Source organism: Melanerpes formicivorus, unplaced genomic scaffold (genome assembly GCF_026170545.1).
Source record: "Melanerpes formicivorus ecotype bairdi unplaced genomic scaffold, bMelFor1.0.p_v2 SCAF_10, whole genome shotgun sequence".
Lineage (NCBI taxonomy): Eukaryota > Metazoa > Chordata > Aves > Piciformes > Picidae > Melanerpes > Melanerpes formicivorus.
In genome coordinates, this window is record NW_027142362.1 from 16,216,458 (window position 1) to 16,243,357 (window position 26,900).

General features: G+C 38.1%; 1 protein-coding gene and 1 long non-coding RNA gene across 11 annotated transcripts in view; one reads left to right on the forward strand and one right to left on the reverse strand.

The window, feature by feature from the left end:
* LOC137443837 (uncharacterized) overlaps nt 1-6,441 on the reverse strand; it is a 42,799-nt gene extending 36,358 nt beyond the window's left edge. For 3 of the 4 annotated variants that reach the window (XR_010987999.1, XR_010987998.1, XR_010988001.1), the window contains exon 1: nt 342-1,411. This is a non-coding gene — a long non-coding RNA (uncharacterized lncRNA). Of the gene's footprint in view, nt 1-341; nt 1,412-5,818 lie in introns of those variants that run through there. The other variant, XR_010988000.1, reaches the window with a different exon arrangement.
* The window catches only part of CGNL1 (cingulin like 1), a 71,290-nt gene continuing 50,286 nt past the window's right edge, over nt 5,897-26,900 (forward strand). For 3 of the 7 annotated variants that reach the window (XM_068143904.1, XM_068143902.1, XM_068143905.1), the window contains exons 1-6: nt 19,349-20,945; nt 21,474-21,568; nt 22,502-22,595; nt 23,576-23,677; nt 24,364-24,512; nt 24,999-25,134. In XM_068143904.1, the coding sequence (XP_068000005.1) occupies nt 19,362-20,945; nt 21,474-21,568; nt 22,502-22,595; nt 23,576-23,677; nt 24,364-24,512; nt 24,999-25,134 (2,160 nt within the window). In that variant the 5' untranslated portion in view covers nt 19,349-19,361. Of the gene's footprint in view, nt 5,982-6,842; nt 6,941-6,965; nt 7,130-19,348; nt 20,946-21,473; nt 21,569-22,501; nt 22,596-23,575; nt 23,678-24,363; nt 24,513-24,998; nt 25,135-26,900 lie in introns of those variants that run through there. The other 4 variants (XM_068143907.1, XM_068143909.1, XM_068143906.1 and 1 more) reach the window with 4 other exon arrangements.

Consider the following 26,900-nt stretch of genomic DNA (forward strand, 5'->3'; position numbering starts at 1 on the left):
GTTTGGCAGAAATATACTTACAAAAATAAACTGAATCCAGAAGTTTCCAGGGATGTATTTGGATATGAATGTGGATAGTGACTCTTGCCCATATCCAAAATAAAACACACTAGCTGTACAACAACTTTCTTTGATAAATATAAACATCTTAACATTGATAAGCTTTACAGAAAGAGAAACTGATGGCCAGATTTTATTACCATCACCAGTATTTTAAGAGCACCCCCTACAGTCACAAAATGCTATCTAACCAGGAAAATCTCTTCTACCTAAAAGAAACAGTATTAACTGAACACTGGAGTTTAGTTCATCTGTACAGTGTCAAATATATATGAACATACCTCTGTGAGTACTTTAAGCCCCAGAAAAGATGAGCAGACTTTAAATGAGTGCCGAAGATAGAAGAATAGTTCATCACTGAAGCCTCCATATTTGAGGATTTAAAATACCTTAAATACTCTGAGCTGACTCATAATTAGGCTGTAAACAACTTCTCTTCAGACAATGGATGGTTGTGGGATCTGAAATAGAAACCCATACAAGACAGCATTTGTTATTTTCAAAAGAAACCAAGGAATAAACCACGGTAAAGGCCAGGATGAACTAGTTTCCCTGAGTTAATTTGTTTGTAATGAAATAGTCAAGATACTTAAGGTGAATTAGGAGTGATTAACTTTTAAAGCAGAACAATCAAAATCTTTGTAAGATGTTTCTTATATGGGACATTATTAAAACATTTATACTCTGCTGAAATATTGCTTCATGAAACTATTTAAAGTCTGTTACCCTCACCTGATTAAGAAAAATGGGTAGAGATAAAAATAATCTTAAGAATGTTAAGATAATCCTCTTTCCTGTTTTTTGTTGTTGTTGGTTTTTTTTGTTTGTTTGTTTGTTTTGTTGTTGTTTTCCCCCCAAGCTACTCAGATGTTTGCAGAAGGATCAGAATGGTTAAAATTATTATAGACACCAGATGGTGCTATTGCACAACTACACATGAAAGTAAACTGGCTGACATAACAAAACCAAGAGAAAGGTGTTGAATAAAGTACTGCCTTAGACTTACATAGGCTTGGAAATATTTCCTTATCTTTGCCCAAAAACAGAAAAACAAAACCCAGAAAACTCAATAATTAATGTAACCATGCATGTCTATAAAGAAGGAAAAAAAAAAAGTTTTTACATGGAATAGTGATGATTTTATCTTTGTTCCAAAAGTTTCCTGTGTCTACAACCAAGAATATTTAACATTTCACCTCTCTGTTGAAATAATTTTAGTGCGAAGTAGGAGCCTAAATCTTTTCTTGTATATTGACCTTATTTCTCATCAAACACACACAGGGTGGAAGATGCAATGTCTGCAAATCCTTATGTGACTGAAAGGATTAATTGATAGATATGGCAAACTAAACAAAACTTTGTCCTGCTGTATTTCTAGTCAGCAGTATATTTTAAAATACAAAACTATTAATTCTTGTTCTTACGTGCTGTCTTGCTTGGTATGCTAGATGTATTAAATTACCTGAACACCCTAAACCAAGATAATATTTGATACACATTGTAATAAAAAAGTTACTTAAATAAACCAAATTTTAAAATATATATTTCTGAGACAGAATATATTTTGTCTCCAGGATGTAATCTTTGGATCTTTGGTCTTAAGTTTCTTTGATCTTAAGTTTCTGCATTATCTTGCCATGATATATATTTTTGGTTTCAGAATAGCACATTCTGTTTTGGTTTGGTTTGGTTTTTTTTGGGGGTGTGTGTGGGTTTTCTTGGGAGTTTGTGTGTGTGTATGTGTGTGTGATTACATGTTTGCCTGCTTTAGTTGTAAAGCATTGGTTGATCTCAATCTATATCTGCATGGAGCTCTATAATGTTGGTACAATGTCATAATACTGAGGGTGGCACTATAAAAGCATCTGGTAAGGGTGTAAAATTTAATTTCATGAAATTACCCAAATCCTCCTCTGAAAGCAAATCTACACCACAGTAAATTCAGCATTTAAAATAGAACTGTCCCTTGATATTCTATGATAGTCAGAGTGATTTTTATAAAAGTGTACTTTCTTAAGCCCACATATTCAAAAAGTGCTTTAACTATGTTAAAATGGTCAAGACAGATACAATTTTACAGCTATAATTTTAAAATAAACTTCGTAAATTTTCTGCTCAAGATAAAATATTTTGAGAATAAAAGTTGGTGAAAATAATTGTAGAGACCAGAAAGAAGACCTGAATTTTGAAGGCTGTTTCTTGAACAGAAATAGGTAAGTGTCTATTCAATACATTACTGAATACAGTAATAACAGGGGTAATGTTATTTCTTAAGCAACAACTAATCTTTTTATAATAATGAGAAAATTTACAACATATATTGTAAAAGATGAGCCAAGCAGCATTTCAAAGTAATTATACTATAATGTGAGAAAGACTTCTTATTTTTAACCCTTTCCACTCTGTGATTATGGGATCAGATCCTTTCCTGAAAAGGAAATTAGGGACTATAATACAGTATCACAATTCAGTTCAATGTGTAGTTGAATAGAAAGAAATAGAGATTTCTAAAATCCAGGCATAGCACTCAAATCCCAAGCTTTCAATACAGTCTGTCTCAGTGCAAAAGGAGAACTGAATTCAGGGAGTGCTGCTCAGTACTCAAGGTGTGTTGGAGTCGGTGGCAGCTGGACTTATTCTACAGCACAAGCTGCTAGGACATTTCTGTTTGTTTTTGCTTTAGCTGCAACTCCATTTTGCATTTTATTTCACAACTGCCTGATATTAGGCTGCCTGGACAGAAAGGCATCAATCATAGTGTCAAGCCAGTTTTGTAAACAAGGACCAAAGCCTTTACTTACAGCAGAGGAAGAGAAAAGTGGATGAGGGGTAGGAAAGGAAGTGGTAGCCTGCACTGAGATTCATATCTATGTATGACCCAACTCATCTGGTCGAGAGTCCATTTTTAGCTTATTGCTGTGTTTGTATACATTCCTTCAAAAGATTCTTACCTCACTGGACAACGTGATACTTTTGCAATATTCCAGCTGGACTATGGCTCTCAGTGAACACAGCCTCAATGTAGCAATACTAAGTACTTCTAAAACTCATGTTCAGCATATGCCAAAAATTGACAAGTTTTAAACTATAATTTTAATGAAAATGTAAAGGTTCAAATGAAACTTTCTTCAAAAGCTCACTAAGTGTAGGATGGAGCTTTGAGTCAGAAACTCTTCAAAGCTCTCCCTTTCAGTCTGGGATGTTCAGAGCCATCAGTTGTAGAACAATAACAGTTACAGAATTGTGCTGGTCCTATCTTTTTCTCTCTTTAATAATAAAAAAAAGGGCATAATAAAATAAAGGAAAACATATATAAATGCCTTTTTCCAATTATCATATGAAACAATTTTTTTGAGGCCCAATTCAAAACAACAGTTTTCTACATAGCACAATGCTGAACATGCCAGATAGCAATGGAATTGTCTTTGGACCTTTAACCTGATAGGTAACAAGAAAAAAAAAGAAAGACTATATAACTACTAGTCATCATAGCCTGGCTGTTTTAGCAATAAATTAATACTTCATGTTTGTTTTCTGGTTTGCTTTTCAATGCAATGGGAACATATTATTGTGTAACATTGATTAACATCTGTTTTAATTAACTTCTAACAATAACCTGAAAATTGGAAGCATATACACCTCTTTAATGCAAGGCTGAACAAACTGCCAACTTATTTCTTCACATTTTAATTGTAAAAAAGCACAGCCATATATTCGTGAAAACTATGCCACATAGCTCATGTAACTCCCCGGGGGGCAGAGAAGTTTAATTACTTTGTTTCTTTTTGATTCCTGGTTTCTCAGTTTTCCCAGTTAGGGGGGTGGTGGTGGGGTAAACTTCATTTAGTTTCTGAGAACTACAAGGAAAGGAGCTAAGAAAACTATAATTATTTTTTTTTACTTAAACAGCTCCAAGATTAGTCATGGCCTTTGGTTATGTGAAAAAATGTCTACAAAAACCAAACGTTAGATGGCAAAACGTGTTGAAGATATTGAGGGACGTTTACATTATGTTGAAGATGTTGAGGGACGTTTGGTCTCATGAATATTTTCCTGACAAGTTACCTTAGAACCAACAGTAGAAAAATCAGAACATCTATGACTTTCCTCTCAACAACCACTCTTAAGGGACATTTAATTTAGTACATTATGTAGAGGTTCCACAACAGAACTCTTTATAGCTCCTGTCACACCCAGTCTGCAATTCATTCGGCAAAGGAAAACATTGTTAGCTGTCTGCAAACACCTCAGTAGCTGCCTCTTTAGAACTCTTTATAATTTGTCCGATTACCTCAGCTTGTAGTTCATTCTACTAATTAAACCATCAGTATAATATTTTATCACAAGGTGTTTTTGTCAGTCACTACTTCTATTTCATTTCGCTTTTGACTGTTTCTTGCAGCTGTTAATAGATCCTTATGGAATATTGTCCTGGAATACTACTGGTGTGTTTTTTTGTTTGTTTGTTTGTTTTTTTTGTAAATTCTCAGAACCTCAGAAGGTTGTTTTGTTGTTTTTTACATATTTTTAATGTATTTGTGTGAACTTTAAAACTTTTTTCAGCACAGAACCTAAAACTGGATACAGTGCCCTAAATGCTCTATTGGGAACTTTTCTGGTGGAATCTCTTCTGTTTATATATTCTGATTAAGACAAGAGCATTCTCTATAGAAAAGCCATACAATACACAATTCCACATAATAGTGTCTGCTAACTCGGCTTGTTTCCACATACATATAATGAGTAGCAAAGTAGCTCTAACAGAAGTTTGAGTAGTGGCTTCCAGCAGAGCTGGATTTGAAGAGGATGTGCACCTATCTGTGCTCCTTCTGCAGAACTCTGTAAGTAGCTTTTGTGGTTTATATACGGAATTTTTCCTTCTCATGTTCATTGCTTTCATTTCTCTGTTCTAGACACGAATCTATCGTATTTTTCCCCCTATCTGTTCACGGTAACTTTTTTTTTCTTTTTTTCTCTGACAATGCCCCTTGGTGGTTCACACCTCAAGAACAGATTTCTGAGAGTGGAAGACATTAACTGAGGTGAAAATCTGGTGTGAAGCTTATAGTAAATTATTTTTGTATTACACTTACAAACCACGTCCTTAGAACCTAACTCTCCTTTGCACATGGGTCAGGGGAGAAAGACATGCTGTAGCATGGCAGCACTTCAGTTCTCACTCTATGGAGAGAATATTCCAGAAATCTGCAAACATCCTGCTGTGATATTTCCAGTCTAGGCATTGTGAAAATTATCCAAAACGCCGAAGACAACCCAGATGTGCCCAGAGATGCTTGTGACGATGCTCTCTGAACAGTACGGGTATGCTGCCCTATGTGCTCCAGACTGCGGCCCAGCTCCTCACTCCTTCCTTCGTACCTCTACACGTTTAAAACCGCGCCTTCCCTGCGCCGCCTCAGCTATTCCCCGACGCAGCGGGAGCCTCGCCAGCCGCCTCCGCACGCCGATGGGCCGCACTCGCGAGGGAAAACAAGCCCCACTGTCAAACTCCCTCGAGCTCACACCACCTGGGCCCTGGCCTGATTTTATTCTTCAGAGGACTATTGTTGCCACCCCTTTCGCCCTGGCACCGCGTGAGCAGCCCGCACACCGGAGGAGCTGGGGGTTTTCCCCTCTGATTGCGGTTCTTAGGAATCTGGCGGCGGGACTCCGGCGTGAGAAGCGCGACGCGCTCCCCCTCAGGAGCCCAGAGGACGGGCGGGAAAAGAGGGCGCGCGCGAGGAAGCCCCTCGCTCACCTGAGGGAGCGCCCCTTGCCTGGCTCCTCCCCGGCAGGGCCTGGCCCCGGCTCAGGCACCCCCCTCCCCCGCTGCAGGGGGTGGGCAGTCCGCGCTCATTTCGGGCTGCTGGCGGGGCTGTGGCGAGAGTGGCTCGAAAGTGACCGGGATCCGTCTTCAGAGGGTAAGGCGGCTCGAGACGGGTGAGGAGAGCGACGGCGGCCGCTTGCGTGCGACGGGAGGGTGGGGAGCACCGCGTCCCCCCATTTCTCCCTGCGGAGATGGCCGGGGCCAGTCGGGCACAGGGGACGCGTTGTGGCGCGACTTGACCGGAGCGCGGTGGGCAGAGGGAACGTCGTCGTGGGGTGTTTCAGGGGCTGCCGCCGCAGCGGGACGCCGGGGCTGTGGAGGTAGCTCCCCGCGCCCTGGGTCGCTGCCTTTCCTCTTCCATCACGCTCCGTTAAACACTGCTTTCCAAAGGCCAAGGACACCGAGTTCTCCTGGGGGCGAGGAAAGAACAACACGTCTCTCCCTGCGCGACCAGCTGGTTACGCGCAGGGAGGCTGATGGAGCGCCGGCTGTTGCCGGGGCAGGCCTTTCCCCCCAGCGCTGCTCGGGGCTGCGAGGCGAGCGGCGGCTGTGCCGTCCCCGCGGCGGGCGTGGTAAATGGCGGAGAGGGGAGCGTTGCCAGCGGGCCGCGGAAGGGAGAGGGAGTGGACTTGAAAACAGACTCCGATAAGACCTGAATATTTCTGAGTTTTCTTTGGCGGCTGTAGACAGCGAGGGCTCTTTTCCCTGGCTATGGTTGCCCCGAAGCGCTGGTTGCAGTGCCTCAGCTGGAGGTGCTGCTGCCGGCCTGTGCTTTCAGGTGAACTCGCACTGCTCGGGCCGCCCGCCCCCTGAGGGCCGGGGAGCTCTGGGCGGGCCGGCGGGAGCCCCCCGTGGGTTGCCGAGACCGTATTGCTTCGGGGGCGCCGCGCCCGCCTGCTCGTACGCATTCCTCCCGGGATTCCTGGCATTCCTGAACTGAGGGCACTCTGACTTCTTCATCTCCCTTTTATTTCACGAATTAGCGTATTTTTGTGAAAGGGGGTGTGTCCACATTGTGTTTTTTCATGGGAAAAGCTGAGAATGGCAGTTCAGGTATTTCTTCTTCTTCCCAATTAACTTTGAATCTGATATAATTAATTTATATACCTCCCATATGATAACAACTTTACGGGGAGATCAGCGCTGCGATAAAACTTATGGTGGGTTTGCATTATCATCTACAGTTGACAGAAGAATAGTTGTTGCAGCTTTTTTCTTTTCCCCCATTTTCCTCTTCATCGTGTAAGTATTTCTGAAAAAATCACTGCAGTGTAGTTTTGAGTAATTATCAGAGTAGAAACATGAAATGGTGTGGTATACCCATATGTATTTGATAGATTTCAGTGTCTGACACATTCAGAAAACTGTCACTTGTCTCATGGTTAAGGATTTCTTTATAGAGCTGGTTTTAACAGAACTTTAAAACTTTTATGAAATTATAATTAAATGACAAAAATCAAACCATCGATTACTTTTTAAAAGATGCTTTGTAAGAATTTGTTTGACTAGCCCAGAATAAATGCACTTATGCTCACAGTGTGCACCAATCCAGGTGTTACAAGTGGTTATTAATATAAAAGTATACCTAGTTGCTGTAAGCTGGTGTGGCTTTTTTTCTTTTTCTTTTTTTTTTTTTTTTTTAATAAGAATGAGAATGTAAGTTTGAACTTGAGTCATTCCAGAAAAGATTATAAATGAAAATGAAAACTTCATACGGTATTGGAATGTAGCTTTAGTAGTGTAGTAAGAAGTTTGTTATGCTATGAAAGGCAATTAGATTCCTTATTATTATGTCACACTCTTTGAGACATAGCTAGCCACACCTTATAAGCAGAAAACTCTGCAAAGTTAGAAAGCAGTATTTTTAGTTTTGTTTTTCTTTTATATATAGATACTAATTATGAGCAAAAACAGAAGTTGCAAATGAAGTATCCTACAAAGGGAATGATATTTTTACATGTATGTATTTACAATTTAGACATGTTTATGAACTGTATTAATCATTGGAAAAGAATCCCTCCTTGATTTACATACACCTTGAATTGCAACTGACATTAACTGTTCCTAAATCCTACTTCAGTGCCAATACACACTAGAAACGATTGTTTTAGCAAGTGTCAGTAATATTATGACAGTAATGAGAAGGGAAGGCTTATCATTGTTAAATTTTTTAATTACAGGAACTGTGGTGGTACTCCAAAGAGCCTGCCTTCTCTGTGGGTGTATCACGTAACTGTTTTGATTCTTGGTGTCTAGCTTGGTTGTGTTTTGATTATAAATCTAATAAATGGGATGACTGGTTAGGGTGACAGAATTGCCTCCAAGCAAACCAGCTTATTTTAATTTCTGTTTGTGGTGGTATTAGATCTCACCATCTCTAGTAAAATGCTTGAGAATGCACTTAGATTCTCCTGACAGGGTATATGTGGGTGATGTGGAATTCGGTTCACTGCAAAAATGTTCTGTGGTGTACCCTGTGTAAGGAATTTTACCTCAATAAAAGGATGACAAAGCTGGAAAAAAAATTATCTGTGACAGTTCAGTCTTCTGGTTTACCTTGTGTAGTAGGAAGTTGATCTTTCCGGGAGTATTGGTGAAACTGGTTTGTCTAGGCTCTGCAATGTCATCTGAAATGTGCGTGTGAAATGGCATGACCTCAGACTTGCATTTTAAAATATTTTGGCATGGAGCAATGTGAGATGAACATACGTGCAAGGAGTTTATGCAGCCTGTACCACAGTAGACAGGTTATTACATAAAAATAGCTACTTAACTTTTTTGAGGCCAAGTAATTCTGTTGATGTTAGAAATTGAACAAAAATACACCATCACAGTTTCGTTCAGCAGCCTGCTGTTTTACCATTTCTGCTTTTTTGAAGTCACAGTCAATGATGATGTCATTATCTGTCCCTTTTACTGTGTTGATAATCACATTCTCATGCTGGATATTTATACACATTGTCATGCTGGATATTTGTATTTTCAGGTTGTGCAAAACAACGGTCAATCTATTGTAGTGCCTACCTGTGTAGATAGAGGGGAAGTAGCAAATAGATTTCTGAGGTGTGGCAATAAATACTAAAATAATGAGCCATTTTCCCCACTTCTTCACCCTCTATGTAACCCATATATTCAGATAAAGCAGGCCTGAGAAGTTTGTATTTCTTCTTGTGTCTGCCCCACTTCTCCTTCTTGTGTAGTAGTAGGAGGTTATTTTCTACCTGGTCAGTTTGGTAATACAGTTTAGAGCCTGGCTTTATAAAGAACTACATCTTTGCAATGTAGTGATCAACAACTGTGTCTTGAATGGCATGAGGATGAGAGGAAAATGATGGAATTTATCTGATTTTTGTTGTTAGGTCTCAATAAACTGCATACTGAGGAAGATAGTACTGACTTGATGATTTTACAGGATTTTTTTTAGTATGCCTTGAATACTGTGTTGGTAGTATGGGTGACCCCCCCCCAAAAGATTGTTTTTGTCATTTCTGTTCTTTGTGAAAGAATGGAGAGTCCTCCCACTGAGGATGCTGCATGACTAGATTATTGTGAGGGAAGGTACTTCATGTGTTCAAGGAGTGATAATTATCCAGGCATCTTTATTTGTAAACATTAACACATTTCAGAACTGCTTTGGCCTTGACTCTCTGAGCAGAGTTAAATCTAAATGCTAAGTATGAAAATTTAATGTTTAAACCTGGGAAATTAACATTAGGAATGCATGTACTGAGACTTAATGGAGTGGTAGTCATGGAGTCACCACTGTTTGGGATTAGGGCTCAGTGTATTTGCTGTGACCTTGTACCATCTCTGCCAACAGAGCTGGCAGACTCCTTGAAGTAGTTTATCCAAGTGTAGGTTTGTAACTGTTTTACGTGAGATAGAAGGGATGACAAAATACATAGCCAAACATTTTAAGTACGCAGTGTAGTTTTTCTGTGAGTGCCTCTAAATTTTTAGCCAAATGAAACTGTTTTAAACAGTTTAGTATTTTTGAGATGCATTAACCAGGTTGACTATGAGATTTAAAAATATCTTTTCACATTCTGCTTCATTTTGTTGAAGATAAAAATAAAAAGGGGGGGGGGGGAAGTGATTAAAATAATGTCTCTGAAAGCACTTAAAAAAGATCAGGGAGATTGGTAAAACTGGGAAGTCCCTCAGTTATTTGCACATCGGCTACTTTCTGTGAGGGTCCCCAGGCATGATAGAGGAGTCAGTACGCCATGACTCCAAGAAGTCTGAGCATGATGGGAGCTTGACTTCAGGTGTTTGTAGAAGTTTGTAATTCTTTAATATTATCTACATTGCACTCACAATTTTAATGTAGCAAAAATGTTGGTGTTGAAACTGTATAAATAAAGTGTGGAAAGGAGATTTACAGGATGGGCTGTCCATGCTTGCACATACCTGTGCATGTGTGCTTATGTATTTCTGCATGTGCACACGTGTGTGTATACATAAACTCTCACACTTCCGAAGCCTTAGAAGTAATTGCCAGCCATTAGGAATATTTCAACCTTACTTTAAATTCTATTGAAAGATAGTTCTAAGCTGTTGAAGCTTATTAGAATTAAAGTTGGAACTGGATAATGATTTTTTTAATATATTTCAATGCCAAGCATTTCAGGTGGCCAAGAAGCCAACCGCATCCTGGAATAGTGTGGCCAGCAGGACTAGGGAAGTGATCATGCCCCTGTACTTGGCAGTGGTGAAGGCCACACCTTCAGTACTGTGTATAGATTTGGGCCACTGACTACAGGAAAGACATTGAGTTGCTGGAGCATATCCAGAGGAGGGCAGGAAAATTGGTGAAGGGTCTAGAGAACAAGTTTTATGAAGAGTGGCAGGGTGAACTGGAATTGTATACTCTGGAGAACACAAGGCTGGGTGTGTGTGTGTTAATGCTTTCTCCAACTACATGAAAGGATTTTGTAGGGGGATGGGGTTCAGTGTCTTCTGCCCAGTATCAGGGGATAGAATGAGAGGAGATGGCCTCAAATTGTGCCAGGGGATGTTTAGATTGGATACTAGAAAAAAATTCTTTACTGAAAGAGTGGTCAGGCATTGGAACAGGCTGCTCAGGGAGGAGATGGAGTTGCTGCCCTGGAGGTCTTGAAGAAATGCATGGACATGTGACTTTGGGACATGATTTAATGGCCATGGTGGTCTTAATTTGATGGTTGGACTCCATCTCAGAGGTCCTTTCCAACCAAAATAATTCTGTGATCCTATAAAGCAGAAGTAGCAGCAAAAACTTGAGCTTTTATGGAGATGGGAGAATGTTTTCAGTGGCCTGAATCCAGCCCAGAATATTTTGTTGGCCTTGTTGAAACTGATAATGGGTTGGGGTATGTCATCATGCAGTCATTTACACACCATTAGCTGTTATGTACAGGGAGCAAATGTTTAACAGTAGCAGCCTTTACTTACAAGAGCAATTGGTGTGTCATGTTACATTATAATTCAACAAACACTTCAAGCCTCATAAAGACACAGGCCTGCTTCTCTCATTGCCTCCCAGTAATTGCACTACCCCAGTGTGAAGGTGAGAAAAGTGGCAGCTTGTTGGGAGCTGGTTAAACCTGTGCTCAGTGTGCATGCTGTGTCCACACTCCTGGTAGAGCAGTCCAGCATGTTATGAAGTTCCCTTCCACTATGGAGTTATCCAGCTGCTCTCTTCTCTGCTCAGCTTATATCTCTCAGACCGGGTATGATGATAACATCTTCTTGTCTCCTGGTGGCTGGGCAGTGCTGCATATTTAAATTTTAAAGTGCATGATTGAGTCAGTTGAAAGAAACTAGATGGATGTGAAGCCAAAGTTTTAAAGAATAAAATGTAATTAAGACAAACTTTAACAAGAGAAAAATGGAAACCATAACCAGCTTGAATAGTCATGAAGCTGTGACCTTGTGTGAGCTGAGTAAATATGACTCTTAAAGTCTATTTTGTGTTTAAGTTTTGTATTTAAATACTTGGATATTATAACTCTTTTTTGCGTGTTTTCATACGGATGAGACCTTGGTCATTGCATGTATTTGTACTGATATAGCTAGTCCTTAATTTTATTTAGGAATGAGCTATATGTAATCAAAGTTACGCTGGTTGCACCTGGTGCTGCTGTAACTGCAATTTCTGAAAACAAGATTTATATTTTTTGAGTGGGAATACTGAGAAGAAGGTCCAGTGATATGTCACATCTAAATTCAGGGAGTAATTTTTGGAGTACAGGAACCTTTTTATTTATGCATTTTGGATAATAACTGATTTTATGTTCTTGAAGCACTGGTAAAACGTAACAAACCGTTGCCATAACTCTCTTTCCATGACTTTGAGAAGGGCTTTATGAAAGGCTTTTTGTTTTAACAAATGTGAAATTTACTTTTTTTCCTGAGCCTCAAAATATGAACAGGATGCTCTCTTCTATCTAAACAATGATGATATCATTTGGCTGTATTTAGATAATTTCCTTTGGAACAAAATACAAAGTTTCTAACATTGACAATTGGAGGAAAATGTAGTGAAACAACAGAGAATCTCTTGTGGAGTGAGCGTAATCCTATCAGATGTTTGGATACAAACCAGCTGTTTTATGTGAAATTACAAACTGCTTTTAGAATCAGTAAGTATCCTTGTGTCACTCAGCTGGTGCTTCTGCCAATGCTTGAACAGATATGAACAGTTAGAATTTGATAAATTTGAAGAGAACATAACATAAAGTTTTCCCTTGGTGATTTTATTACTTCTCTTTTTTTCCTGTTTTGTGGTTTGGGGCTCTTTTTTGTTGTTTTAAAATGTATTTATTTATAACTGTCTCCTTTGCAAGTGTGTAATGAAAATGTGGTCATATCGTGTGTGTATATAATTAACTCTGAGATAAGTACAAGGTTCTGTTGTTTGCTCACTTTTTGCATTTGAAATTTATAAATGTAAATTGTACTGCAGTGGTGTTGAGATACAGTGCAAGTAGATAACTCCAGTAGCTTGCCTCCTGTATTGGTGGCAAAAAATAGCTTGTTCAGGTGTGTACCAGTCTGTTTGGGAAAAGAAGCAGTATAATGGTATGCAGGTATTTGTTTCCATGTAATGGTTGTATCAACACATCTATTAATAAACAAATTAAACTCTCCATCTCACAGTATGGGACTAGAGAGAGAAATGACATGATTCAGTTCCTTAGAACTGTATTTCAGGTGGAAGTTCACTTCTCTTGTAGTGTTTTCTCAATGTGCTATTTCTATCAGATTCCTTTTTGTTTATGATTTGGGAGAATCTGGAAACTAATTACTTCAATAAAGAAAAAGATAGCATTTTAACAATTACATGAAATATATATTGCAGTGGTAATAGTTTAGAATATTACCTAAGAAATTTGGGGTTTTCTTAATATTTTTATGATTAACAGAAGTTAAAACTTTAATTTGCTCTCAGCAAGGTCATGCCATATTTTCTTTGTGGACAAATCCTGTAAAATTATTACTGTCTGAATTAATATTTAGCAAATTAAGAAAATGAGGCAGTTTATGAAACCTAAGGATCTGCCCAAATGTCGTCTTGTTGATTTATAGCTTTGGGGGAAAAAAAAAACCAAGATGCAAATAAAACCTGCTAGTTGTCATGTAGCTCAAGCATTTGGCTGATCTGTTGCATACTTTCATAGGACTAACAAGATATTTTACATTTGAGATATTGAGACTTCCTCACACAGAACATTTTTCATCCAGAGGGAGTATGAACCAAGCTGTAAGAAAGTGAACAATATCTTTTGCTGTATCTGCAGTTAGTAGTTCTTGCTACTTTATTAAGTACACTTATCTTTGTGACCTTGAAGGAATGGCTATTAGTATTTTGGTTTATTGTCTCAGCATCTGAAGAAGGTTGTTTAATATTTGGGCAGAACTGAAACTGTTTGAAGGTTGAAGAAATACCTTGATTTGGTTTTGTCTTCTGTATGATACCAAAGCTTAAGATTTTGTGGTGTAACACTGGTATATGGAATTCTAAGTAACACATGCCATATTGCTTAGGTTCCCAGTAAATCATAGTCTTTCTCAAGCATAAAAATTTGTAACAATCTCTTTCATTCCAATAAATAGGAAAAAATAGGGCACAAGGCTTTTGGGCTACTTTGAAAGGAAATTATTATTTTAAAACTCAGAACTCCATTTTCCTGTTCTTCATGTACAGAAATTTTGATGCAGACTTGGAGAGCCTGCATATACTGAATTAGGACATGATATACTGTAGACAATTCTCTGTATAAGCCTTTTGAAAGTTTTGAGTTTTGCCTCCTATACAGGGAGAGGCAGTTTACAGATGGTACAGGGACAAGAAGAACTCACTGTGAAAGTTTCATTGTGTTCTATCATAATTTTCTTAATAATTATCAGGCGTGACTGCCAGATATGAGACAAATATAAAATTATATAGATAAAAAATATACCTCAAGTGGGAATAAGGAATCTACAAAAAAGATGTCTTTCTGTTTGCTGGATGTTGGTCAGTTTGCTCTTAAACTAGTTTCACTGGTCCTTTTTAAAGTCCTATATCTAGAAATTTAAAATGTCCCTTTTCTCTTTTCTGTTCTTCTGTAAGCGGTAGATCAATTTAATTCAGCTACCTCAGAACTATCTTCCATATAGACTAAAAGGGACAGCAAGCCAGGCTCTTTTTCCATTTGCAGGACTCTCAGGTTATAGCTAGTGACAGTGATGAAGTCTCCAATCCTGTTTGCGAGGTATGTTTGTGAGATTGTGTTCCACCAAGTGTGCATGGTCTTTCCATGAATTATCCTGTCTGCTTCCTTTTCGTTACCCTCACAGTATGTAAGTTTCCCTTCCTCTTCTGAAGTTACTTCCTGTCCTTTTTCTGTAGCACTGTCATTTATTATTGACCTAACACCCACTTTGTCTTTTTGTGGTACTGCTGGTACTTTCTGAATAGTGAGCTGCACAGAGAAGCCATTATTTAGCTTAGAGAACAGGCTCAATGTTACATAAAGCTGGAGGGCAAATTTTGTAGTTCCTTCCTGGCATTTTGCTGTGCAAAGTGAAAAGCCTGGAGTAAACATCAAAGTGTTGCATTCCTGGGAGGGGGGTAAGAAAAAATTTGAGATAAGTTTCATGGAACCAAATGTAATTTGATAATTTATCCTTTCATAGCTTGAAATGTTCAGAATTCTGAAAGTTCACTCCTCTGTAGAGAAGGTAGTGTGGTATGCCCTCATCTCTTTCCTTAATGAAGAATCTTCAGCTGATTCAGTCTTAGGAGTCTCTTAGGAGTCTCAGTATTATGTTATTGGATATGATGGAGTTCTTGTTTTACTATCATTAGGGGAACCAAAGAGGAGGCCTAGTACCATAACAAAAGTGAAAAGTCAGATGATTATTTTATTTCATATTCCATTACTAGATGTATGCAAAAGGAGCATACATGTAGTGTGAGGCAATACGTCTTAAGGATCTGTGGCTGTGGTTTAAGGAGGGCAGAGAACATAGCTGCTGGTGGCAGATCTACATGCTGCTCAGCATCTCTGCTTTTGTTAGGTATCTCCGGAGCCCTGTCTGTCCAGTGCAGCTAGCTGGCTCAGAAACTAGAAGCAGAAAGTGTGAGGCGCTTTATGGCAGATGTGTTAGAGGTGAGCTTGGTAATGAGGGTATGTGGGCAGAATGCAGAAGAGCAAGCCTCACATGCAGATCATGGCAATTAACAGGATTGGGATGGCATTTTGTTTTAATAAACCTGTCCTGTATAATTGGCTAAAGAAGAACTGAAATGGATGAGTGGACACAATTCCATGCCTTTGTGATGCTGTAATGTTAGGAAGGCTGCAGAGCTGCTGAAGAGAACAGCCGTGTCTGGCACAGGGGTATGTTTGTCAAAGACACTCTTTTTTGTTCATGTTGGCAGGGAGAGCAGTCAGGGTTCCAAATTACAGGGCTTTTCTCTTTTTTTGTTTTGGTAAGGTGGGTGTCTCATAGCTCCTGGTAGCTACCTTTAAAATAGCTGTGAAAGGAAGTGTTTTGGAGGCATTTTCAAAAAAATGCTTTTGACCTGCTAAAGCGTCAGTATTGGTGTCCTGTGGTTCTTTGTGAAGTATCATATCACCACTGAAGAACAAACTGCAGAAGAAGAATGTGCAGAGCATTGAATTTTCAAACATGAGAACCTTTAAACAAAAATGTCATCGTTTGTATTTTGGACAAAAATAAGTTGTCCAGAAAAATGAAACCACTTCTGAGTAATGGTAAGATATGGGACTTTCATACCCACTGGAGGACAGTATTTAAAATGAGCATTCAAAAACCTTCATGAAGGCTTATTTTTAAAAGAAATCTGAAAATTGAGAGGCTTGAACCATTCTGTAACGGGACAGAGATTTGAGTTAATACAGCTGACCAATATGATCGAGTATTGTTCCTTTATTGTTCCAGTATTGTAGGCCTGTAGTGCGAGTATAGCACAGTAAAGTAAAGCAAAGAAGAAGAAGGGAAAGGAAAGGTAGAAGTGCGTATCAGGGGAACTTCTACAACTTTTATAAACTCAGAGAGCCTTGTTGGCATAGCTTCATTGAATGTTCCCTATGAGCGACCACACATCACGCTGTTATAGATTATTGGTCCAACTACTAATGATACACGAGGTTTATTGATGCAGGTGCATGTCCTGTTGTTCCAAGATAACTTTCTGTGTTTATAGCTACCAGTGTCCTGCTTTAGTTACATGCTGCAGGCACAGCCCTGTTTTGCTACACTGCTAGCTGGCTCTCCACTTACACTAAACATGGCCTACCACCATGTCAGGCTCCAGGCCTACACTGCCAGATTGCTCACACTGCTCGTCGCTGGCATTGCCACAATTCTGACTGCTGGTTTTGTTTGTATGTATGATTGTTTGCAGAAATTTTTAAAGGTTTCTGTTCCTGTGATTGCCTCAAGCAGTTCAAGGTCATGTTGCCACCAAAATCTATGATCGCATCATTCCCAAGTGCTTTCCCCGCCCCCGGATTGGTAAAGCTGTGTGGCAGCATGGTTGCTGGCTTGTAAAAGAAGGGAGGATTGTACAAACTGAGATAACAGTGTGCTGGAACTGTTGCTTTGGGAATAGAGTGTTATGGCCTACATTTTTTTACATCAGTTGATAGGATACATATTTTAGCCTGATGTGTCTGGATGGGGCCTATATGTTGCTTTCATGGGGTTTCAAAATGAAGAAGGGACTATGCGAATACAAAGGCTTAGGCCTGCAGGCTCAGGCTGAGTTTATAGTAAATTCATTAAGTCACTTTCTTTAAGGTCTTGAGAGTTTTCAAGGAGATATTTGATTAAAAAGTACTCTTTTGGTGAAATTTCAAATAAAATACCTTTTCTGGGGCATACCGTGAATACATTCCAATGATATCTGTAGAATTTTGATGTGTTGCCTCATGGAGTGAATCTGCTTTCTCTGTGCCAGACTGTTTCCGGAGCCTTTAATTGTGTGTTCTTTTGGACTTGCTCTGATGATGACTGGATTTACTGAACTTGTTAATCAGTACGTCCAGCTGTTTAAGTTTGTATGATGTAACTGTGGAGAATCAGGCTGTTTCTTTTCTAGACTGTTCACAAGTTTTCAGGTGAAACTTTACTGCTCAATAAAATTTGGCTTGGTATGAAGAGCAAATGAGGTTACCAACCAGAAATAGTCAATATCCTATCATTATTTTAAACTGCAGCTGAAATTTTAAGCTCTGAAAGATATTCATGGTTGCATGCCCTTGACTTTATTATCTGCTGTTTTAGCAAGTAGTTATTTTCAAAAGAAAATAAGTTACTGAAGGAGTTATTTCTTGTGTCCTGATTAATTAGTGTATGCTGTTGTGATAATACTTGCTTCACAAACAGGTGCTAAGAACTGATTTTGTAAAATAATAGAATGACAATTTATCTAATTAAGAATTTGTGCAGAATGATTACTTCATTTTCTGAAAACTGTATTTTTAAACTCCTCTGAGACAGCAAATAAACTTACTAGCATGCTAGAATCCTTGGAACTAGAATTTGTATCACTCTCTATTAAAACCCAAACTAAATCTGTATTGTAGCTACAAGTAAACTACTGTTCCTAACTACTATTAAAATATCTAACCTCTTTTCCTAAGCTTAAGAGTAAACAAACTGTTCTGTCATAATATTTGAGGGCATCAGCAGGAGTAAAGAAGATTAAAACTGGACAGTTGTAGCTGTCAGTGCCCCCAGCTGTCAGCTCCTTTACTGTATCATGTCAGAATTTCAAGGCTGATTGCATTTAACTGAGTATGCCAGGCTGCAAATTTTCATGACTCAGGCATGGGAGTTTTCATTTTTTATATGGTTATGTCCATCAGAGGAGTGGGGCAGACAGATGGGAAAACAACAGCTTCAGTCTATTGCTGCTTATTGTTCAATCTATTGCTGTAAGCCTGCCAGTGTTTGAGATGCTGACTCTACAATAGTGTGAAAAGATATGACTAATTAAAAAATTGGCATCATTAAAAGATTTAAATTTTCATCAGAAGGGCTGTGTGAGGAAAGCCAGCAAGGCTTTTTAAAATTTATTTGAAAATATTTACAATACTACAAAACAAGTGTTTTCATGTATTATAACATTTTGGTATGTAGTTTGAGAGTATTGTCCATGGTTGCTTGACATTCTATAAAATGGAAGCTCTAAATGAAGCTTTCATATATTTGCATTGCTACCTGTGGTGTTTTGTTGTAGAGGTAGTGGCTATATACATATATATATACCAAAATGTTTTTCCATAGTTCCAGAAAAATACTTTATTAAAAAAAATTCAAAAAGGTGTTTTGACTCAGGAAAAACTACTTGTACTTGAAGTAATTGCCCTCTACAACTACCTGAAGGGTGGTTGTAGCCGGGAAGGGGTTGGTCTCTTCTCCCAGGCAACCAGCACCAGAACAAGGGGACACAGTCTCAAGCTGCGCCAGGGGAGGTTTAGACTCAAGGCGAGGAGAAAGTTCTTCACCGAGCGAGTCATTCGGCATTGGAATGGGCTGCCCAGGGAGGTGGTGGAGTCACCATCCCTGGAGGCATTCAAGAGGGGATTGAACGTGGCACTTGGTGCCATGGTCTAGTCATGGGGTCTGTGTTGATAGGTTGGACTCGATGATCCTTGAGGTCTCTTCCAACCTTGGTTATACTGTGATACTGTGATAATTTGATTCTGAAGCAACTAGCTTCTACTCTGCATTAGTAAACTGAACTGTTATTTCTTAACTTTTGCAGTTATAAAGTAGCGTTACATTGATCCAGGCATTACATCACAATAGATTTGTTTTGTTCTTTGCATAGCTTGTATATTAATATCTCTTCATATTACTGTTAGTCCTCATAATTGCACTGAATGGTGGAATAAACTAATTAATGAAATAACCTAAAGTATTTAAAACTGACACTTTTGTAATGTTTATTCTATCCAGCTATAATCCTCTGATGATCATGGAGCCGTATTTTGCTGGTTTTAAGCATGCGCAGCAGGACTATGAAGTCACTCTTGAACTTGCAAGTGAGGAGACTCAGAAAGCTAAAAATGCACAAAATTCTAGGACCGGATCTTATGGTGTCAGTATTAGAGTCCAAGGAATTGATGGGCATCCTTACATAGTACTAAACAACACAGAAGGATGTTTGTCAGAAAATCCTACTCCTGGAAAAGAACAGCAGGTCATTTCTCAGACTGTAAGCAAGCCAGCCACAGACTGCAGTACTGCTTTTAAGTTGGAGGACAAAAACAGTGAACACACAAAGTTTCCTGGAACACAGCACATGCAACCCTGTATGCTTAAAAGCCTAAAGATAACCAATCTGGATGAAAAGGAAAATGGGATATCAGATTTTAAAGATGGAACAATGAAATCCTCCAATCTGTTGAACTTCCAAAGACATCCTGAACTTTTACAGCCTTATGATCCTGCAAAAAATAGCCTGAACTTGAATAATTACCAGTCTTCTGTGTGCAGTACATCTAAATCTGTTGCAGATGTAAAAACTGAAGCAAAGCCTTGGATTTCCTCATCTAAAGTAGTGTCTCTGCAGAAAACCAATACATGCCTGGTAGATCCAGCCAAAGCAAATTCAAAAAAGATACATTTGAACAGGTCAGTAGAAGACCAAAATAAGCAGCCGCTGGATTGTCACAGTAGCATGATCTGCCCCAATCAAGTGTGCATTTCAGAATCATTTTCATCTGCAGGAGGATCCCCATGTGTTAGCCCCAATGCTTATCTGGAGACGAGAAAACCTAGACCAGATGTGCTTCCCTTCCGCAGACAAGATTCATCTGGGCCATTATTGGATGACTCAAGGAGATCCTCTTCCTCATCCACTACTCCCACTTCTGCAAATTCCTTGTACAGATTTTTACTTGATGACCAAGAGTATGCCATCTATGCAGACAATGTCAATCGTCATGAAAACAGAAGATATATCCCATTTTTGCCTGGAACTGGTCGTGATATTGACACTGGTTCACTTCCAGGAGTAGATCAGCTGATTGAAAAGTTTGATAAGAAAGTTGATCCTCACAGAAGAGGTAGGTCAGGAAAAAGGAATAGAATTCATCCGGATGATCGTAAAAGATCCAGAAGCGTTGATAGTGCCCTGTCATTAGGGCTTGATGTAAATTCAGATTATTTAGGTGATTTCAGTAAAAGCTTGGGTAAGTCAACTGAGCACTTGCTGAGACCATCTAAAATTTGCCTTCACAAGCAATTATCTAAAGAACAGAAGTCACCGTCCAGAGAGATGAAGATTTCTGCTCGAAGTATCGGAAGACTGCAAACACCTGACAAAGATACTGAGAACAGCAATTTCAATTCTTTACAGCACCATAAACAAAATGGAGCTGATAGCGAGAGCTCGATGTTTAGATCATCTACACTCCCAGGACAGAATAAGAGAGAGGAAGTTAGAACAGTAACTTCTACATTGTTGCTGCCAAATCGAATCACAATTCCGTCTGACTCAGGAGCCAAGATTATTTCTGTAAAAACATTTTCATCTGTCCCTACTGTACAGGTAATACTGAATTTACTTTTAAAATTGTGTTTTTCACTGTAGCATACTAAAAATTCCATATTGCTGAATGCAGATTTTTCTGCTCTGTATTGGAACAAATTCCAATCACACAGTACTTCCAAAACAGATAGCAGAATTGTACTGGAGAAATGTAGATGGACAAAAATTATTCCTATAGTAGCAGGTATGGAAAACATGGTTTGTAAAACAGCTTATACTTATATGGGTGAAAGACAATGGTGAGGCTAAAAAAGATTATTGTGAATCATGTTATGATAATTTTTAAGCATAAATGCACAATAGTAGGATGCTGAAATACATGTAACTCCATGTAAAATTGTATTCTTCCTGTTATTGTGGACTATACTTTCTTCTTGGAGTAAGCCAAAACTCCAGTGGATCATTATGAACTTTAGGTCCACGCAGATGTTTTCATAATAGAACAGAATGGAGAACCTCAGCTGTACATGTTGTGTTTTCCAACTGTCATAGGATTCTATTTTTTGACCTTTTATCTTGTCCTTTTAGGCAACTCCTGATCTCTTAAAAGGCCAGCAAGATCTTGCACAGCAAACAAATGAAGAGACTGCTAAACAGATACTTTACAATTACCTTAAGGAAGGGTTAGTAAACTCCCTTTTGGAGAGGAGACTGTGTGTTCTCAAAGTTTATTTTCTATTGCATTTTAAAAGTGAAACTGTCAAATCAAAGCTATCATAAAGTGAAGGGTCTGTTTCATAATTGTGTATCTCAGCTGTGTCCTCTAAGGCATTATAAGATCTCAAAATACCAAGGCAATCAGGGCTTAATACAAATGTACTTGAAATTCGTGAATCGGAATATGTTTCATCTTTTAAATACTTTTGAATTTAAAATTCATGTGATATGGAGGTTCATGAAAAATTCAAATCAAACCTCACGTGAGTTAAAGCTTGTAGATTTTTTTAATTTTTTTTTTAAAACAGAAGTGTTGCCTCTTAAGGTTTAACAGAAGCTTTCTTGTTATTGTGCATTTAATCCTTCATCCACCTAGAACTTTTTTACTTGGTATTTTCTAATTACAACTTACTGAAAGATGAAGGAAGGGCAGATGAATTAAAATACACATGATGAACTTAGATGTCTTTGCATTCCTGATGTAGCAGGTTCTGGCAGATGTTGAAGTATTATTTTATGGTGTTGTAGTTAGGACTTGCAAAACCTAGCACTAATTACTTCTAATTTCTGCATGTTGGAGTGTTTGAATAATATCCATGCTGAATACTTGTCTTTATACAGCTATGCTTGTGTAGAAGAGAGTTACAATTAGAGTTCAGTAATGTGGTTTTGTTGGTTGTTTTTTTTAATGTATTTGAAAGTATTTGGAATATAATTTTTTTTAGTATATCTTTAAAAAGGTTTAATGAAATCATAGCTAAGGTAAATGTAGTGAGCCAGTCAGAACTAATTTTTTTTATGGTGGTGACTTTCAATAGCTCAGACACTCTGAATTTTTGATGCTAGCAAAATAGTACTTTTGCTTATATTGTTGCTTACTTGTACCGTCTGTGTCTTAGAAGCGCTGATAATGATGATGCAACAAAGAGGAAAGTCAACTTGGTTTTTGAGAAAATTCAGACATTAAAGTCAAGGGCTGCGGGAAAGACACAGGTAATCTTTTATTAAATGTGGGTTTGTTTCATAGTGATACATTATTAAGAGGGCTTTAAAAAACTGAGTCCCTTCACTGACTTCAATTAGACGATTCTTTTAGTCCCTCAGTAGTATAGCTTAATTTTAGTCATGTACTAAGGTGGTTTACAGGAAATTTATTTAACAACTAAAAAGGAATGTAGGAGAGTCTATTGTGAGAGCTTCTACGTTTTTCTCCTACATTTTAGGAGAGAGATGCAAACTTAATGTGGTCATGAAAAAGTTGTTGGATTGAAGGGAAAAGCAACCACTCAGTTTTCAAAAAATAATTATGGAGCATCTTTTCACTATAGTGATATCTAAGTGGAGAGAGCATTTGAATTCCTGATTTATAAAAGCAGTAATCCAGGATGTTTTAAATCCATATTACAATAATAACATTTTTGCAGTCTGTTTACTGAAAAGTTTTTGTTTCCTGCTATATGTTGCACTCTTGTTTTCAGCTGAAAAGCCAAGTGAGGGAATGCCCAGTTGTTGGAGTGATGGCAGAAGAAGCATTAAATGCTTACTTTTGATGTTTGTTTTATCTTGGGCTAGAACTAGGCACGATGAAAATACAGATCTTCAAACACTGGGTTTTTGTGTTAATATATGAACATGAATCCTTTTGATGTCCATTTTGTGTACCTCCTGACATCTCAGTCAAATTTGGCCCCAGCTACTTCTCATTTAATTCATATGTTGCCTAATTTTAATTTTCCTTTAGGTTTGTATCTTTTCTGTATTATGAGCAACATGCCTTGGGCGATTACTAAGAAGTACTATGAAAATCAAATCATGGTTCCTTTGGAAACGTTAGGTTGGCTTGACTTGTATGAAAGTCCCTGGTTAGCTCAGGCAGTTGATGGCTTTGGTTGTAGCTTTACTTTAAATTTTCAAAAACAATTGTCAAAGAACATCCTGGCCTTGTGGAAATAAACAAATGTATTTAATTGTAGACTTCGGATTCTTTGGCTGAAGTAAAAGCTTTGACGGAGCAAAAAGCAGAACTTGAAAGGAAAGTGGAAGAATTAGAGAAAAAACTGGATCTAGAAATTCAGGTACAGCACTTTGTTGTTTCATAGCTTTTGACTGTTTCAGATATACCTCTCTAAGTAAGTGATAGCCCAGATCAATTTTTTTTGTTTTGTGTTCTTTTAAATCCAGATACATCTGTGCTTTCACAGAAAACTTTTAATTTTAAGTGTAGTTGCTCATAGCATAGTTACCCTTTTAAAGAAACCTCCTTCTTTGGGAAGGATTTTGGAGCACAGAAGAAAAACCTTAGGTATGTGCACATCTATAATTTCTTAGGTATCTGCAGAGGTAAATGTTGATTATGCTGAGACAGACATGGAGTGAGAGACACTGTATTACTCATATAGCTGCTGTTTATTAATTGTGGCATTATTTTTGCAGTGCTGAATTCAAAGTAATTAAGTACAGCATGTTTGGAAGACATGAGAACAGCCTGGCTTCCAATTTGCATTCTGAGTCTGTGAGAAGAATCAATATACTTGAAACTGATTAGCTAGTACTGAGGATGCATTTCTAATAAAAATCAAAAAAGAGTGCTTTGTGTGTTTTAATAAACATTACAAGATTTTACTATGCATAAATTAATAAGCACTTCTGCAAGTGAAAAATGTAGAAATCTTTGAAATTTTTCATTTAATAAAAACAGAGCTTTTAATTTACTTGTGCTTAGTCTATCATTTTGCTTAAACTTCTGATGTACAAAATTCAGAATCAGCAGAATTCCAAAGAAGAGAGAGATGCGACACGAGCAAGCCTGAAAGAACTTCAGTTGCAGCTCAGTGAAAGTATATGTGAAAAAGAAGCCTTAAAAAAGCAGCTGGAAGAAAATGAGAAGGAACTCAGGCAAAACCTAGAGGAGTAAGTTAATTCTAAAAGTTATTAATTGGGATTTGTAACTTTTTGTAAATCTTTCATTAAAAGTACCTTTGTCATTAGAATATGTTAATAGAATTGGTCAGAGTGATATTTGTTACTGTGGAAAAAGTTTCTACTATTTAAAAAAGGCATATTTTTAGAATATTCAGAAAAAAGCTGATTTATAGTTTTCCTTTTAGTGTAAGTTGCTTTTTCTATTTTGTGATCGTAATATGTAGTTCAAGTGTTTATAATATGGAAGCACTTGAATACTTTAGTCAAGAATATTGTACTAGCTTTAAAAATAAATACAGCCTTCCACTTTAAATACCTGCTTTAAAAATTCTAAATTTACCCTTTGAAGTTTCATTTTTCTGTCTCATAACCTTTTTCTCATGAGGAACATGGGAATAAACACTTGTAATTTTTTAGTACTTGAATTAGTATTTCTGCAAATTGTAAAAATTCTGTCTAATTTTTCCCGATGAGGCTTTTTCAAGTGAAGATGGAGCAGGAACAGCACCAGACTGAGATCAGAGATCTTCAGGACCAGCTCTCTGAGATGCATGATGAACTGGATAATGCAAAACATGCTGATGAAGGGGAGAAGGAGGTTCTGCTTGAGGTTAGTTACTTGAAGAATTGCATAAAAAGTGTGTATTTGGTTTGTCTGAGCTGGAGTTAATTCTCCTCAGAACATCTTTCTAGTACTGTGTTTTGCAGTGCTGTACTTGGGTGTTGATAAAACACCAATGTTTTGGCTGCTGCTGAAGGAGCACCTATGCTGTGCTTTTCCAATATTTTTCCGCCCCAAAAGTATGCTGAGGGATGGGCAAGATCTTGGGAGGGGACACAGCTGTGGCACCTGACCCACACTGGCCAAAGTGGTATTCCATGCCATATGATGTCAGCTCAGACATATAAGCTAAGTAAAAGAAGGAAGTGTGAGGATATTCATGACATCTGAACCCTGCTTCCTGTGAAAAACTGACCACTACCTGCTGATGGGAAGTAGAGAATAACATCACTGTTTGTTTTGGCTTCCATGCCTAGCCTTTGCTCATGCTTTGCATTATTAAAATTGCTTCTATCTTATTACATGCCTTTTGTTATATTTTCCCCTCTCCCCTGTCCATCTAAGAAGGGGAGTGATAGAGCAGCTTTGGTGGGCATTTGGCCTCCGTCCAGGGCCAAACTACTACAAAGTGGGAACTAAGATACAGGTAGAAGAAATACATGCCTTAGATTTTCCCATTCTGTCAGTCTAAAACATACCATTATTAGGTGAAAGCATATTATAATAACTGCATTAACACTAAAAGGAATAAGATGTGTAAGTACCACAGTTTTGTAGAGTAGAAAAACAAATAATGGTTGAGAAACAACTGAGTTATCTGCTATTGCTAAATAATAAGTGAGTTTTAATGATTAGGTAGGATTTTGGGTCAGAACAGGAAAAAACAGTTTTAAAGAAAGTGTATATATGTATTATCAAAGCCAGATGAGATTTCATCTAATAAAAGATCTCACCAAAGCAGTCTCTAAATGTTGATACTCTATTGATAGGACTGAAAACCATTACCTCAACCAAGACTCAAAAGCACATCTTATGTAATGTTGATATAAAGGAGATAGTGATCAGCATTTCTGTTCTGTGAGCGTAGAGTAAGAAATGAGTGACAGAGTTGCAGAGGTTAAAAGTAAACATTGGAAAATATTTTCTGTCAATATGGATAATTAAACAGTGTACTGTGCCTGTCTGGGACAGTAATAGAATCCCTTTCGTTGTAGGCTTTTAAGGGCAGAATAGATGATGTGCTTAAGGAATGGGTTAAATGTACTGCTTCAGTGCAGGGGAAGTTTACATTATTTTTGAAAGTGTAATTATTCCCAGCTTGAGAAATACAAAACTGGGCAATGTTTGAAGCTGTTTGATTTTCTGTCAATTTATTCTGTGTTTGTATGCATGTATGTGTATATTTATTCTTCAGATTCACTGACTACCTGTTTCCTTCTCAGCAATTTTGAGAGAGGAAATGACTTCCAGGGTGAACAGGGTGGGAGAAGGAAGGGTGTGAAGGCATGCACTCAGTTGAGAAGTGTTTGTTTTGTGTTCAACACTTGCAGAAGCATCTTTTCTTATTCTTTCCAGCAGAAAAGGCAACTGAATTCACTTCTCTTGCAGTGTGGGAGAAGTTGTTGGGGTTTTTTGTGTTCTTATCTACTCCTTTACCACAGAAGGTAGGATTGAGGGGAGTTGTACAATTCCAACCTTAGTCTGACTCATGCTTTATTTACAGACAGCATAATATACACCATGAAAATGTTTTCATAGTTTTACAGCATCAAATATGTTGACCCATTATATAAAAACATCAGTTATATGTTAAA